General features: G+C 38.0%; 1 protein-coding gene across 1 annotated transcript; it reads right to left on the bottom strand.

Annotated features, from left to right (window-relative positions):
• Positions 1–11,221: 11,221 nt before the first annotated feature.
• LOC133707760 (mitochondrial import inner membrane translocase subunit PAM16 like 2) lies at positions 11,222–16,557 on the bottom strand. Its single transcript, XM_062133251.1, has 4 exons — positions 16,398–16,557; positions 14,499–14,586; positions 11,663–11,796; positions 11,222–11,566 (listed from the first exon to the last, which is right to left on the bottom strand). The coding sequence occupies exons 1-4, from the start codon at positions 16,398–16,400 to the stop codon at positions 11,435–11,437; spliced, it is 357 nt and encodes a 118-aa protein (XP_061989235.1). The 5' UTR covers positions 16,401–16,557; the 3' UTR covers positions 11,222–11,434.
• Positions 16,558–16,807: the final 250 nt, after the last annotated feature.

Here is a 16,807-nt window from a genome sequence, read left to right as displayed (position 1 = left end):
TTTATTTTTGGAAGATGAAAATGAAAAGTCAAACTAATGGAGGGAGTTAGTTTGACTTTTCATTAGGACTCATTTTGTAAAACTTGAGATGACGAAGATGCATGTCGGTAATTTGGCCAACTCACATACAACAAAATTTGGCTGTTATAAACACACAAGTAAATAATGTAGATGCAAATGGTAAATATTGTCAATAAGGAGGTTGGAATCTCCTTCAACTTAGCTTTGTTGAAAACCTCGAGTTGTTGCGATATTGATATCATCCCTTAGGGTTTTTTTTTTTTTTTTTTGAGAAACTGTCAACGTAAATAAATTAGGAGGTAAACTCCTTGGATAGTACATCAACAATACAAGCTGGAGGCTCTAGGCCCCAAAATAAAGAACTAGAAGAAGAACAAGCAAAACGAGCTAAAGTGTGAGCCACAACATTGGCTTGACGATAAGCATGAGTAAAATAAGAACCCGACATCTGCTGCAGATGAAAGGTAATGTCATCATACACACGACCAATGAAGGAAGTATGGGGAATGACTCTCTGCTTAGTAGCATGAAAAAGAGTAAGAGAATCGGTCTCAAAAATAACTGGAGAGAGGCCACGCTGGATAGCAAGTGAGACTGCCTCCCTCCCTGCCAATGCTTCTACCTGTTCTGAAGAGGAAACATGAGATACTGAGGCATAATAACCACCTAAACATCTCCCCATATCATCACGAATAATGACTCCAATCCCCCCAGTACATGTTTCTTTGTAGAAGGCACCATCAACATTAATCTTCACCCACCCTGCACTTGGAGGTTTCCAAGGAATTACGCGCCGACTTCCTCCACCCTGGCCCTTACCATGGTGTCTCTGGTACTCCTGGAGACGAGGCGACAAAAGCAAAACCACTTGGTTCACATCCATGTTCTTCTTATCCCACACCCTATTATTTCTCTCCTTCCAAATACCCCACAAATTATAAACAAAAGCTGTCCATAAATTAGGAGGCAAGTTAGACGCACAACTCCAAAACCACTCCATAAACTGCAACTGCCTAGCACTAGAAGAATAGGCAATGTGTTCTATCCCAGGCACGGCCTCCAACACTCCCTTCACAAACGGACATAGCCTACAAAGATGTTCAATTGTCTCATCCCCCACTCCACAAAGAACACAAGGCCGAATCTCCAAAGGAACCTGTTTCTCTAACAATCTAACTATAGTAGGTAAACAATTGTTCAACACCTTCCATAGAAAAATTTTAGCTGTACCTGGAACATTGGTTGACCATAGCTTCGTCCATAGATCTTGTGTTTGCAAGGAAACCTCTTGCACCATCTCTTCCTCCATTAAGAGTTTATAAGCACTCTTAACTGAAAACCGCCCATTAGAATCAAAATGCCACACCCAACGATCCTTGACCCTTCGGCTACTCAGAGGAATAGACAAAATGAAGGGGATATCATCAACATGACAAACCTGCTGTACTAAAGTTTCATTCCAGCTGCCATCATTATTCAACAAGTTACGAACCTTCCAAGCAGCATCCCGACCTCTCTGAACAGGTAATAACCGAAATGGAGCATCTCTAGGTATCCATGGATCACCAATCCATATATCATTCCCATCTCCCACTTGCCAACGTGCCCCTTTGACTAAAACGCTTCTAGCCTCATAAATACTCCGCCAAGAAAAGGAAGGTGATGGATGAGATTCTGCCTCCCAAAAAGAAGTTCCGGGAAAGTACTTAGCCTTATACATCTTGGCAATCAATGAATTCGGAAATTGAACAATTCTCCAGCCCTGTTTAGCTAGCATAGCCCTATTAAAAGCATGTAGATCACGGAATCCTAAACCTCCTTCTTTCCTTGGCCTACAAAGGAATTGCCAGGATTTCCAATGAATTTTTCTTTGTTTCATCCCTTAGGGTTGGAATCTCCTTCATCTTCTATACCCTCATTTACTAAAAAAGAAACTTCCCCAATATTTTGTTGGAATACCACTTTGTTTTTAGAGAAATTTTAAATATACATCCTCAATTACTTAATACACACCTCATTCTCAATACACCACTTATTTAATTTATTGTTCTAATATTTTACTAAATACACAACTCAAAGTACCTAAAATACCCTATCTCAAAAACCATGAAATATTCTATTATTAATATACTATTTAGTATGATTTATAAATACCCATATTGATTACTTGTGTTAAATATTGGGAAATCCTTAAATATTTATTATTGTTCCCTTCAAATCTTTAAACATGAGAATAATAAACAAGATGAAGAAAAAAAAGATGATATTTAAATGAAAATAAGCAATTCATAACTTCTTAACATGAATTACCTCGTTTGACATTCTATACTCGGAAATTATGAATTTCTCTATGGAAAAAAAATGAATGAATTGATTGTCCAAATTCTTCACTTCAATTTTCATCAAAGTATGTGTCATTTCGAATTTCCTTACACAAGTTTACTTTTCTTACTTTATTAGTTTCCAAAACAAGGTCATTTTCGTTTTCAATATTTTAATTTATTTTAAATTTTCTTAATTTATTACACATTTCAAATTCTGAATAGATATAACCAAACAATGAAAATTGCAATTTATGGAATTCTAATTGATGGAGTGGTAGATTTCATCGTTTTAAAAATTTCTCAAGAATTTATACTTATCTCATCCAAACACGTGCTAAAACTGACGTGAAATTGACAAACCCTCTCGTGAAAGCGTCAACTTATTACTAACTGACTGTTACTCAAGTAAAGTATTAAGACGGATAAAACCAATTAAATCGATCGATCCCAATTAAAATAAAGCATTAACTGTGGCAAACTAACTTAAGTAATAGCAAATTGCACAAAATTCCCTGATAACACTTCAGTTTGCTCCTAAACCTACAAACATTTTTTTTTTTTGAGAATGTAAACCTACAAACATTGAATTCATGCAAATAAGTAAATTCTTTTACTATTAAGGGCTATAGCTTATCCAACCAACTCTACGACCCACACGTCCTCAGCCCACCACCCACATATGCACTCTTTATAAACCGTCTCCTCTTCTTTCCGGTTTCTACGACATGAGAATAATCTTATTAGCTGAGATGAACGATCAATTTGTTAGGAAGCAATATTTCGGAATTGAACCCACATTCCAAGTTTAACTAGATGTGTCACCATAGCAATCAACATCATTGCGATCTAAAGTTCAAATATTTTCTATTTCTTTGTTTCTTGTATTGCTCATTTTGTTCTTTGGTGGTTTAATTTAGAGATTTGAGCTCATTTTAGATTTTTCAGAGCGATAATGGTGGAAAGAGTGAAGCTTTCAATATTATGGCTTTGCATCTTCTATATATTGTCAATCTTTTCATTTCAATTTTTTTTTCTACTTAATTTAACTTTGGATTTATTATTTGTTGGGTTTGACTAAGTTGTAAGTCTTAGCAATTTGGTCATGCTCTCAATTCTTAAATATTGCGATTACTATAGTTGATTATGGTAGAAAGGCTCTAGCAATAGCTGAGGTTTTTTTTTTTTTTTTTTTTTTTTTAAAAAAAAAAAATTGGTTCGTGCGGCTGCACTTAAGCCTTGATTAATGAAACTGCAAAATGCAAGGGGGGACATAAGATCTGAACCCCATATTACAATAAGCATCAAAAGAACATTCAGAAATAATACTAGGAGTCTCCACAAAATCTATGTATTCTACCATGCACTAACTAGCAAAGAGTGCACGACTGGTTACTCAATTTGCTTTAACAGAGCGGTGACATAACATAAAGATAACTCTATCACGAAGAAGCATAATTACAAATAGGACAGCTTTCATACTATGTTGCCACATGAAAATAAATCTGGCAACACTCCATTTCATTCTGCCACTAGGAGGTTGCGTCCATTTGATCAAGTAAACGGCTCACCGCCTCGCTAGGCCAGACAAAGCAGATTGAGTGTACAGTCAGATGTAAAGCCCACATTCCTACAAAAAAATAGCTGAGTTTATTTGCTGCAAATGTTGGGTGATACCATTTGTATTAGGGTCCCTGACCCAAAACACCAAAATGAGGGAAAATTATTCCACTTACCCCAGCAAGAGATTTTTGTTCCCACCTACACAATTTAATGAGAATATACCATTTTGCCCTAAGCCTAATTATCAAACTACAATATTGCCACTCTTTCCACTCTCCTCTCTCTCTCCAGACGACCTCTCTCTTTCCTCTCCCCTCTCTCTCTCCAGACGACGCTCTCTCTCTCTCCCTCTCTCCCGTCCCCACCAGCACGACGTCGACACTACCGCTCCATGGAGGCTCCGAACTTGGAGGACGAGATCAGAGATTTCTCTGGTTGTGGCGAAGAGATAAGACGTGATCGGAGCTTTCTCCGGTTGCGGCGAAGAGATAAGACGAGATCGGAGCTTTCTCCGGTTGTGGCGAAGAGATTCGATGAGATAGAAGCTTTTCTCCGGTTGTGGCGAAGAGATAAGACGTGATCGGAGCTTTCTCCGGTTGCGGCGAAGAGATAAGACGAGATCGGAGCTTTCTCCGGTTGTGGCGAAGAGATTCGATGAGATAGAAGCTTTTCTCCAGTTGTGGCGAAGAGACTCGACGGCGAAGAGCTCCTCGAAGCCGAAGACGACCGCGACGTTGATGCAGGGTCTGTTCGTCGGGCTCCTCAAGCTTTTCTCCTTTGTGGTTCACCGAGTTTGTAGGCAAGTTTTCATTTAAAGCCCCATACCACCATGCTACTGCTAGTTTACTAAGGGAAGGTTCATATCCTTCTCTCTAATCGTCACTGATAAAGAAGAACATTATCATCGTTTCCAAAAAAAAAAAAAAAAACCATTATCATATTATTTGTAGAAGTCATTTTAAATGGTTGCGTTGCTTTTTTTTCATGACAATGGCTACGTTGCTTCTTTCTTGGTTTTGTTTAGTCGGCAGTCAAGTATGACCTAGTCTAGTTTCTATCTTCTTATTGGCCTTTGTATAATAATAGATCTAATCCACAAGATGATGATACTGCTCATTACGGAGCTACAGTATAATATAATTTTTGACATCTATTGGAGTGCAATAGACTTTTATTGAAGGTCTATTGGGGGGCAATACATGTTTTGAATTGATGTAATTTCCTCTTTTTTTTTTCCTTAATCAAAGTTTTATTTGTTTAATTTTAGGGAGATTAGTTCCAATTCCGGCAATCGAAAGTTCTATTGGGGGGTAATAGACGTCTATTGAGGGGCAATACATGGCTGATAGACGTCTATTGGGGGGCAATAGGGGGCAATAGATGTCTATTGGGGGCAAAAAAACCTTTCCGGTGAGATTTTCAGCAAATTCTGGTGGGCGGCGGCCGGTGACCGAATCCGGCAAAAGTTGGCCGGAATCCGGCGGCCGGCGGCTGGTGACCGGGCTCCGGCGAAGTCTCATATGGTTTCTCTCTCTTCCATTTTCTCTCTCTCTCTTTCTCTCTCTAAAGTAACAAAGGGATGAGGGTAAAATGGTATTAAAAAAAGGACAAATTTCAGTTTAGTACCCTGAGGTTTGGGGGTAACATCATGTCAGTCCCTGCCATTTTAATTTGATCAGCAACACCCCTGTGCTTTCAATTTCAATCAGCCGTGCCCAATTTTTTCTGAGACATCCAATTTGGACGTTAAATGCTGACGTGGCAGCGACAAACTCAGCTAGTGGGCTTAGAGAAAGGGGTAAATTCGACATTTCACTTAATTTCCACATTAAAAAAAAAAATCTTATTCTTCTCTTCCTCTGATCCTCCTCTCTCAGATCTGATGGTTTCTCTCTCTCTTTTTCTCTCCTCCCTCTTTGTCCTCTCCTCCTCCTGTCTTCTCCGATCGAGCTCTCTTCTCACCTCACCCTCCATCGCCTTCTTCTTTCTCTCCCTCCTGTACTCCGCGTAGTAGTTCAGCCTGGCTGGATCATACTCTTCCGGCATCATCATCTTTATCTTCGTCTTCTGGGAATGGATCGGAGAACGACCAAACTGATTGGAGGTGTTTGGCTTGGGATTATCGATCTCCATAAACGACATCAGCTTGGGATTGTCGATCTCCATAGACGACATCGTCTGGTTCTGGTTCTCTGTTTGGCTTGGGATTGTCGATCTCCGATGTTTCTGCATTTTTCGGTGACTCCGGCCACTGTTTGACTTGCATGTGGTGGAGTGCATGACGAGGCCCAAGCTGCCAAAACCCTCCCTCTTCCTCCTTTGTCCAAAACACTAAACCCATGGCGATGATCAATCTTCTTCTCTCTTTTCTCTGCATTTTCACCACCACCGCCCTTTCACAACCAACCAGTGCTCTGCCGTACTCTCAAGAACCCATCGACGCCGCCACCCCCATCTCTCCTCCTCCTCCTTCAATCTCCCCAACCCCACCACTGGCTTCAATCCCACCCAAGACTCTTCTCGTCCCTGCTCTCTTCGTCATCGGAGACTCCTACGGCACCAACAATTTCCTCAGGACATTGGCACGCCCCGATAGCCTCCCCTACGGCCGCGATTTCGACACGCACGAGCCCACTAGGCGGTTCTGCAATGGCAGAATCCCAGTCGATTATATTGGTAATTTCGCTTCTTTAGAATACCCTTTTCTTGATTAGAATCAAATCTATGGTCTTTTTGTCATCTAGGTTCTTGAAACCCCAAATGTCTAGAATTTGAAACTCAAGGACTTTCGCCGAACAGGTTCTGTGTGTTGGTATACATAATAGTATGTCAGTTTCTTGAAGGAATTAAATGGTTCTGAATGTGTTTTCTTGCTAGAATTTTTTTGATGAAAATGGGTTTTAGCTTATGAGGGTTTTTTTTATTTTTTTTTGTGGAATTTTGGATTAGCATTGCGGCTTGGGCTTCCTTTTGTACCTAGTTTTCTTGGGCAGACTGGAAGAGTGGAAGATATGCTTCATGGATTGAATTTTGCTTCTGCTGCTGTTGGAATTATATTCACCAGTGGGTCAGAATTGGTATGCTTAATCCTTCTCTTTTCGAGATAGTTGCGGGGAGAGGAGGATCAGAGGAAGAGAAAAATAAGATTTTTTTTTTAATGTGGAAATTAAGTGAAATGTCGAATTGACCCCTTTCTCTAAGCCCACTAGCTGAGTTTGTCGCTGCCACGTCAGCATTTAACGTCCAAATTGGATGTCTCAGAAAAAATTGGGCACGGCTGATTGAAATTGAAAGCACAGGGGTGTTGCTGATCAAATTAAAAGGGCAGGGACTGACATGATGTTACCCCCAAACCTCAGGGTACTAAACTGAAATTTGTCCTTAAAAAAAATAAAAAAAACAAAAAAAAAATCTTAATAGGGTATTAGGGAATACCGCCTTAGAGTGTTTTGGGTAAAAAAGAACTAAAAACTTAATGGGGTAAGTGGGAAAAAAATCTCTAAAAATGGGGTAAATGGACAAAAACCCTTTGCATTAATTGGTCTTTGGATTAATATAGGACCATGAATAAGAGATAAGTCTAATTATTTCATTCCGTTTCAATGAGAATACCTAGCGCTCTGCTAGGGTTGGGAGAGAGCCGCTCGTGGCCTCTCTGTACCTTCCTCCATCGTCGATGGAGCAAATTTCCGGCACTGTTCTCGGCGCCGTTACCTTGGCCCACGACTTCCATCGTGCGTGCTTACCAGTTGCGGCAAGGATGCTTCCCGGCGGCGTCTTTCTGGTCCCAGCCTCTATCTGATCGTGGTTGGTGGGGAAAAGAAGGGGTCGTGCCACCTTGCTGGGGTGGAAAGGCACCGGCGGTGAATCGTCTCCGACCGAGTCGGGCAAGGCTGAAAGTGGGTCTCTTGGATAGATCTGGTCCTGCGGTGGTGCGGTGTACGGCGTACGGTTGCTTGACCAAGAGTATTGATGCTGGGACGATGACGTATCGGCGGCCGGAGTGGGTTTTTGGCTTCGGTGATGGCTTTTCTCCAGATCTGACCAGCGGGGCTTGGGTCTGGTGCAGAAGCTTTCCGGTCATCAATGGGCATCGCCACAAGGGTGGTGAGGCAGGCGGCAACGCCTTGCTTAGTGCGAACAGGTCCGGGACGAGGTACCTCCAGCGAGGTTCGGCGGCTCAGTGGCTGGGGTCGCGGACAAGGCAGGTCTGGGTGCCCAGAGAGATTTTGGGTGCCCACCTATGGATCTGGACCTGGGCTCCTATTGGTTTGGGCTTTTCAAGATGGGCCTTTGATTGGGTTCTGTCTTCTCTTTGGATTCGTATTTGGGATCCAGGCGACTTCTTACGGATTCCTCTTTCTGCTATACTCTGGATTTGGAATTTTGGCTACCTAGGTAGAAGATTGCTCTCTACTCGACGTATTAATTTGTGTGGAGTGGGTAAGGTCGGTCACACTACCGGCGGTTACCTTGATAGAAGGTTACCCTCTATTCGACGTGTTTATATGCGTGGAAGTATGGTCGGCCATACTATTGGAACCGTTTTACATCGCCCGGACTCTGTCCTGGGCGTCATCAAATGCTTAATTGCATCCCTTCGTACCTTTGTTCGGTTTTATTTCCGTTGCTTTATGGTATCTAGTATTTCCCTTATTAGTTTAAATTTTGATGTAGTTTCTACATCTTTAGGTTGTAATTTTTCTTATGTTTATTATTAATAAAATGGTTGACTATTATTCTCAAAAAAAAAAAAAAGAGATAAGTCTAATTAGTTGAGTTAATAATAATTATAAAAAAAAAAGCAGCAAATATATGGCCTAGTGAAACTTTGCTGATTTGATGACTGTAGTCTTAGATTGCAGTTCTATGGTTAAGTTATTCAGTCCTCATGTCACACGTATATGAGTGTCTAAGAAACTTTTGAGATAATCATATAACCACTTATGATTAGTGGTAATGTTTAATAGTTGACATTGCATTGCAGTAATAATTTTAGCAATGTTTTTTGCTGCATCGATTAATTTCACATATGTGCTTTTGCATCAAACAACCCTCTCTTCACCCAATCTCATAGACGTGCTACTGCCCCTAACAATTTTATGGAGGGGCATGCTGTTGCATTTACAATATGACATATTTACTATTGTACTGCCAATCCCGAAAGTGCTACTACACCTAAAAATTTGATAAACGTGTTTTTACACCTTGCAATCTCGTTCTCCAAAGTGCCACGACACCAAGCAATGTCGCACACAAAATACTATGAACTTAGCATTCTCACAAAAGACGTGATATTAACATGGTACTAAACGCATCAAGCAATGTATCTCATTGCATCGAGAACTCATATAGATGTGCTAATGCATTGAGTATTGTCACAAATGCACTACCGCACGCATAATCAAACTTATAGAATGCTACTACACAAGCAATTTTGCATGCAAATATAATTACAACAAGCAATCCTGCAAATACTACACCGTATGATATGATAAAAAGTTGTTACTGCACTCAAGAGTGTTACACCATCTTAGAATTAATAGTGATGAGTGACTACTAATGTACTTTTATGTCTAATTGTTACTATATATAGTATAGAATCACATAAGATTACCAATTGTAGATGTTCTTCCATAAGATAATATATTTAATAATTATTTAATTACAATTGATATGTGGGTTAGTAGTCGTGTTGCCAATTCTTTTGAGTATTACTGCAAGGCCTCGTTTGGTTCACGGAACGTCTTTCCCATGGGAGGGAAATTTCACAACTTTCCATTCCGATGTTTGGTAACGTAAGGAAAGTTATCAGGAAAGTTGTTCAAAATTTGTCAATAATGTAATAAAATAATATGTTGTGAGTAATAAATGCAAGGAAATAAGAGGGGAAAGTGATTCCTTTGAGATTTGGAAGGAACCACTTTCCCCCTTATTTTCCCTTCCTTCAGGAAACGATTTCATTTCCTTTTGCATCCCAAACGCAGGAAAGGAACAAGTTCCTTTCCTGATGCTTCCTTTCCGCGAACCAAACGTGGCCTAAGGGGTGCGTACATACATTTAATACTAACCCACGCGAGTAAAATGACAAATTGCATTGGTGGTGGAAAGTGCATGTGCGGTGAATGGTGTTTGAGATTTTTTAATTTTGGGAAGAAAAGAGAATTTTTTAAAATTGCAAAGAAGTTGGGAGGTTTAAATGTTACTTACTAAAGGACTGAAGATTCAAACTTCCGATTGAACATCAAGTGCTTGTCACCTTTGAATAAACAAACCTAAGAGCAAGCTCACCTGTTGGGTCAGGGTCACTGGCTCACTAAGTCAAGACACTGTTCATTGTCACTGGACGTGTGTTTTCCACCCGTTATGTCTAGGTCACTGAGTCAATTACTGTTTATTGAATATTCTATTAATTTATTTATTGTAAAATTGAAATATATTTGATGTATTTTTCGTTTACTCATTTATAGAATTTTCATGTTTACAGCTTCATATAACTTTTGTCAACAAAAGCTATGAGATCAGACATAATTCATTAACTAACTAACATGAAGCGTATTCTACATGCCAATGCAATATAGAGAGCTTAACGACATCCATCAGCTGTACGAGTAAAGCATCGTGACAAATCCATCTCTTATTCTCTTTCATCACTGGTGAAATTTGCTTAAGCTATTTATTAAAGAAAAAAAAAAATTTAGCTTGCTTACTTTTTTTGGACTAATAGCTTGCTTGCTTAGTGCACAAGAAATAGGAGAAAGTGAACCCGCCTGCATTAGTTACTATGCAGCACTTGTCATCCTCTAAAGGCAATTATTAGATTCTTTGGTGTCTTTATTTTACGCCAAAAGGAACGGTATAAGCACACCAGCATGAAAGCCTCTTTTTATTTTTCTAATGTCTTAGTGAAAAGCGACCAAAAGGCAAACAAAGGAAAAGCCATTATGATGTGCAAATAGTATAGAAAAGAAAAAGCAAGAGGAAACAAAAAAATGAATGCTCCACTGTTCCAGAATATAATCCCTTGCAAAGCAATATTTCAATAAACATAAGAAGATTATTAAAAAAAAATTAGAAAAGAAAGAGGAGGAAGCCTTGTGAACAAATAAAAATGCCTAAATAAACACTTTTAATTGCTGGACATCAACCCACATTTTAAAAATTGAGTGTGCGGGTATATATTCATATTGCACTAATGATAAAGTCATGTGCTTTTCCCTTGTCAATCACAGTTGGCCAAAGAAATTCTTTCTTATATTGACAGACAGCTTGGCCACCCATGAAATCAAGCCCTCCATTGAAGACCCCTTTGCAAATATGCCAACCACTATGCTATGTAGCATGTATATTATTGATGAAATGTATGTGAATACAACTTCAACAAACATATATGTATTAAAAAGGCAATGATCTAAGATTCTAAATCAACATGTGCATACATTCTCAATCTTCTCGATCTTTCAGGCTTGTCCCTCAGACTTCGACACTAATTATACAATTAATAGATGGACAAAAAAATTGAAGGACTCTCAACTTGGGGTAGGGGTACCTTGACCTTTATCTTTATAGGCAGCTTCTAAACATTCCTTGGCCCTGTGAACTTTTGACTGGAGGTAAAAGCTCCCGTTCTTGGCATTGTTTTCAAATAACGTGTCGTATCTCTGTGCAGGTTTAGCAAGTATATTTTAGAACCCCTGTTCACAATGTGTATATAAGAAGGATAACAATGAAAGTGATGACAATAGAAAAATACTTGCCTTCACGACTTCCTCCCAAGTGGTTCCCTCTGAGATACCAAGAATCTGCCTAGCTTCTTGCTCCGTCATGACTTTGCCTGCTTTACGAGCAGCATTTTGTAGCGTTTCTTGGGCAACACCAGATTTCGAGGCATCTGCAAGAAGCACAGATGATTAAATACTGTATAGATGTCTAAAGTTGGTATCAATATTTATTGCTACCAGATCTAACACTCACAAACAGATACAGCATCCTTAAAATAAAGTCTAAACCAGGAAGAAAGAGCAGACAAGTGACCTAAAAAACTGTCATAGCAATGTAGCAGTATAGCACCAAACACAACACTAGAAAACTTCTCATTCAGTAATAAGTATAAATCACTATTCTATGAATATGTACACGTATAATTTTTTCGTTGAATGAAATGGTGCTATTTTTGATCGATGCCCAATAAGAAACAATATGACCAAACACTAATATATTAACAAAGTTCAAAGTCCTTCATCAAGAAAGAAACAAAGTTTAAAGTCAGGAAAGTAACTAGAAAAGTGCAGCAAACAGCCATCACAAACCAGCTGATAAGGAATCCCCTTTAGATTTGCAGAGACTTACAATGCTGACCATAAGTTAACCTGAACCCAAAGATCCTCACAAAGTTTATCAACCATTGATTGTTGGTAAAAGTAATTTGGTTAATGTAAGTTTACAGACAGAATCTTATTCATTACAAGTTAATGTTCTTTTTTGAATTAGTCAACTAGTTCAAGGACTTGATCAAACAAACCAATTTTACTTGACAAATAGAAATGTTAATAAGAGAGCTATACCTACTTAGCGCTATTGCGAATTCTATGGTTCCCATGTTTATGCATTTGCACTGGATGTCAATACAAGTCTAAACAAAAACATTGTTACTTAGGAAGCAGTAGAAATTCAGAATCTTGTGCAGCAGTAAAGTACTTCAGAACACCACTGCAAGTAATCAAGCAAAAAAAAAAAAAAAATACAAGTCACCTGGGACAGGAGAAAGGTTTTAATGCTCAAACCAGGGAAACCATACCACTGATCCATGAACAGGGCACATCTTTGTTTACTCATGAAGAATGGAGATAACTTGAGGTGATTGTAATGAATACAGTGTGTATAAGAAGGAACTAACAAGCAGAACAAGATGAAGTGACCAAATGTGTTTGCAAGTTGACAAATATTGTTTATGCATAGTAGATTAGTAGTGTGGCCTTGAAACACGAAAAGAAAAAGTGCTTTTCTAGCAAAGCCAGAGCAAGCTAGAAGACCAGTCTTGCAGCCTCGTTGGGTAAGGATCCAGTACGGGCAAATCAGGGCATTCTATACCACATCTAAATGAGGCTACAATATCATCCTCCCATGTCAACAGTCATGGATCAACCCTCCCTCCTCCACCCAACAATGCCAACCATAAGAGTAAAACAGAGATTCTGAGTTTATTATTGCTGCTAAAGTTGTGTTCTCCAAATGATGATTTCTTGAACCTTTATTGGGCTGGTAAGCTACGATGTCTTATTGATATTGAACAGTATGGTGTCTTATTGAGATTATACCTAGAGGGGCTGAATCGATCATCCGTAACTGTCATGCAGAGCAATGCGGCTGGGGTAGGGTTAGTCAGTTAACTAATTTGGATCACGACAAGGGATTACAATTCCAATGAGGATTCATAAGATAGGTATATTTTTAACCAATATATATAAAGGATAGATTTACTAAGAATCTGTTAACTGTTAATCTATTTAGTATGCTAATGTACTATAGAGCAACCATCCTGGTATCGCTGCCCGCTTTGGATGTATTTACCACCTTAATTACTATATTCATTTTCTTGATGACTATTCCATTTGGTTTACTATTGATGATTCAAAAGAAGCATATTTGGTGTTTTTATTATATGTTTGGTTAGTAGTAGTAATAAAAATGGTTCACTAAAAGTAATTTTCACAAATCTGCTCAATACAGGTGGACTGAACAAAAGAGTGAGATTCGTTAGGGAGCACATTAATTTATTTATTATCACTAAAATTAACCAAACAGCTTCAAAACATAACCTGTTTGTCATTCAAAAATCAATTTAGGTTCAATGATAGACCAACAAAAATTGCGATAAGCTATTTGTAAAATTCAGTATAATATAACACAGATACCTAGTGCATTTATTGCAGCGCAGCACACACGCAACACAAAAGTGAAAACATCTATTTACCCCCTCTCAATAAGGTAAAGCTACCAAGTGGTAATATTAGGCTGTGCAACCCAATCTTTCAAGATCTAGAAAGTGAATCATGTATACGCCAAAATCATTAGAAAAAAAAAATAGAAACATTTACTGGAAGTGTCAATAATGGAACCTGAATAACAACTAAGAAGGAAGTTTCGTTATTTTTATTCACATATGAAAGAGATTACTTTTTTGTGGTACAAAGAGGACAGTGATTATAAAACATTAAATGCGAAGGGGATTTTACATTGATAAACTAGAAATTCAAGGAAGTTTCCCATTTGGCACTCTCAATGGCCTCATAGATCAGAAATTTGTACAAATGCTTGACCAAATGTGCTGTATTCAAATTTTTCAAGACAAAATAATTTAACTAGTACCAGGTTTTTTATTTTATACTAACATTTATCACACTGTTAAATACAACTTTGAAGAAAACTCTGACCTTTACAAACATACTTACATGAGTCAGAACCCTCAAAACTAACCATGGCAGTAAAAGTGAATACTGTAAAGAATCAATTACCAATCATCTATTTCTAATGAGAAATGCATACGAGAGCTGCAAGCCAGGCATTGAGATACAATGATAAGAGAAAACATACTTGCAAGTGCTTGACGATATGCCTGAACTACGGCCCTCGCCAGTATACCGGAACCCATCACAATTAAGTTAGCAAGAATCTTTGCGGCCTGAACACATGAATGAAGAAGTGAGATAAACAACACAATCTAATCAATAAAAGATCCAAGATATATTAATATCATTTAAACTTGTATGCTCTCTCTCACACGCTATGCACATTGCACATTGCACATTGCAGATATACATGCAGATACTAAAATTAATGAACAAAGAAAACACAATGAACCTGTGATGGTGCTCCCTATGTTCAGATGAATGACTGAACTTTTTATTCCATATACTTCTATCATATTACTAAACAATCTTCAAATGTTACATACATACATGTAAATATATTTGTTTACGAGAAGCACATATTTTACTGGTAATCCGATAAAAGGAAAGTAGAATCTATTATACTGAGCTGTCAATTGCAATGCACATAAGATCCCCAACACAAAAAAGCGTGCAGTGACTTAAAAAACTAGAGTAAAAGTACAAAAAAAACAGCCCCAACCAAAAGAGGGTTAAGAGACAGCCATCGTCAAATCTGCATCATAAGGACTAATTGCAGCTCCCAAAAAGAAGCCAGAAAGCAAACTTTATGCCACAGGTCTCCATTTCCTCATCCCTAACAGTTTCAAAATCTCTTTGTTGCTTTGCATCCACATTATGAATGCAACTTTTCCAATAACAAAATGCTTAAGAATGCATAATTAGAGTAGGTAATTGACTTCAACTATACTAACAGAACTTATAAAAATATTGAGTAGCTGATGGACTTCAAAATCTATACTTTTCTTTCATAAAGTTCCATATAACTGGGGATTTCTAGCTCTTGTAATTATTTACTCCATCACCTGAGGTCTCGAGTTCAAATACCCCTGCACCCTAGTATTGCTAATAACCAAGTTGGCGTTTGTAGCTGTAGTTAACTACCCCCTCCCTCAACATTGTCAATTAGCAGGAAAGAAAAAGTTGAAATAAATAGTTGTACATATGTCAGTCCTGCACTTATGAAAGCTCATTGAACCTTAACCACATCTTTCTCAGATTATTTTACAATTGGCCTTCAGCCATACATCCTACAAATGCTAACCTGAACAAAGTTCCTAAGAATGAATGACGAGAATACATGTATACTCAAACTCGATTCTTTATCATAGGAACCCTTGCAAATAAAGTAAGCATATTCTGCCTTATAGTTCTAACGAATATAGATATATACTTGCATATCATCAACAGTTATCCTAAAACAAATCACTTATAGACATATAGTAGTGTTCACTTTTCGACAGATAGTGGAAGTCTATTCCCAAAAACGTGCAAGAAAGGCAACTGCATATCATAGAGCTTTATCTCTTGCAATACACACACAGTGAGAACCTTTAATATTTCAATTCAAACCTTCCGACCATTTTTTCGTTTTTTTCAAGTTAAGACCATTTCATTAAAAAGAACCATTTCCTTAATGTTTAGAAAAACTGCAAGGTATCATCACAAAATAGCTAGCATGACATTACACAACTTCTTTGATCAAATCGAAACCAAATTAAACATGAAAATTCGTTTACATTTTCACAAATCATACAGAAAAACCTCCAAAATCTGAGCACACTTGGTTGGTTCTGGTCAGAGCAACTTAACAATTCTCAGAAATCAAAACACGATCATCACATCATTGGAAACTACAAGAAATTCAAAATTTTTACATAATAAAATTCCGAGATTTACAATTCTAAAGCCTTTAGCTTTTCAAATGCAGCCACCTACCACCAGAATAATACGAGCCTAATTAACAGAATAAATACACAAAAAATTGTAAAATTCGGTGGGAAGCTGAACCAAGAAGAAAATCAAAAAGAAGAGAAAAACATACCATAGATGAATAATAATGGATAGATGGATCAGTATTTGGGTTTCGTTCCGAATTTCGTATTCGTTGTTTTATTGATGGATTTGAGCGCAAACAGGTTGCTGCTACAGGAGAAACCGAGAAAGGGAAACGCCGATGTTTTCGTTAGGGGGGGGGATCTCAACTTTTATATTTACCATCCAATTTTTTTTTTTTTTCTTCTACCAAATTTACTATTCGTTGGCACCCCACTAATTTATTTTTTTGGCTTAATAGACAATTATTATCCTACGTTTTATTATAATATCAATTTACTACCCTAGATTTTCATAATTAGTCAATTTGCTATATTAAGTATTATTTCTGCCACTTTGCTATCATAAAATTACCCAATGCACTCTCCTTTTGTCATATTAATTTGTTCATTCCTCTAT

The sequence above is a fragment of the Rosa rugosa genome, chromosome 5 (genome assembly GCF_958449725.1).
Source record: "Rosa rugosa chromosome 5, drRosRugo1.1, whole genome shotgun sequence".
In the NCBI taxonomy this organism is placed as follows: Eukaryota; Viridiplantae; Streptophyta; class Magnoliopsida; order Rosales; family Rosaceae; genus Rosa; species Rosa rugosa.
This window is presented reverse-complemented; position numbering and strand designations above follow the sequence as displayed.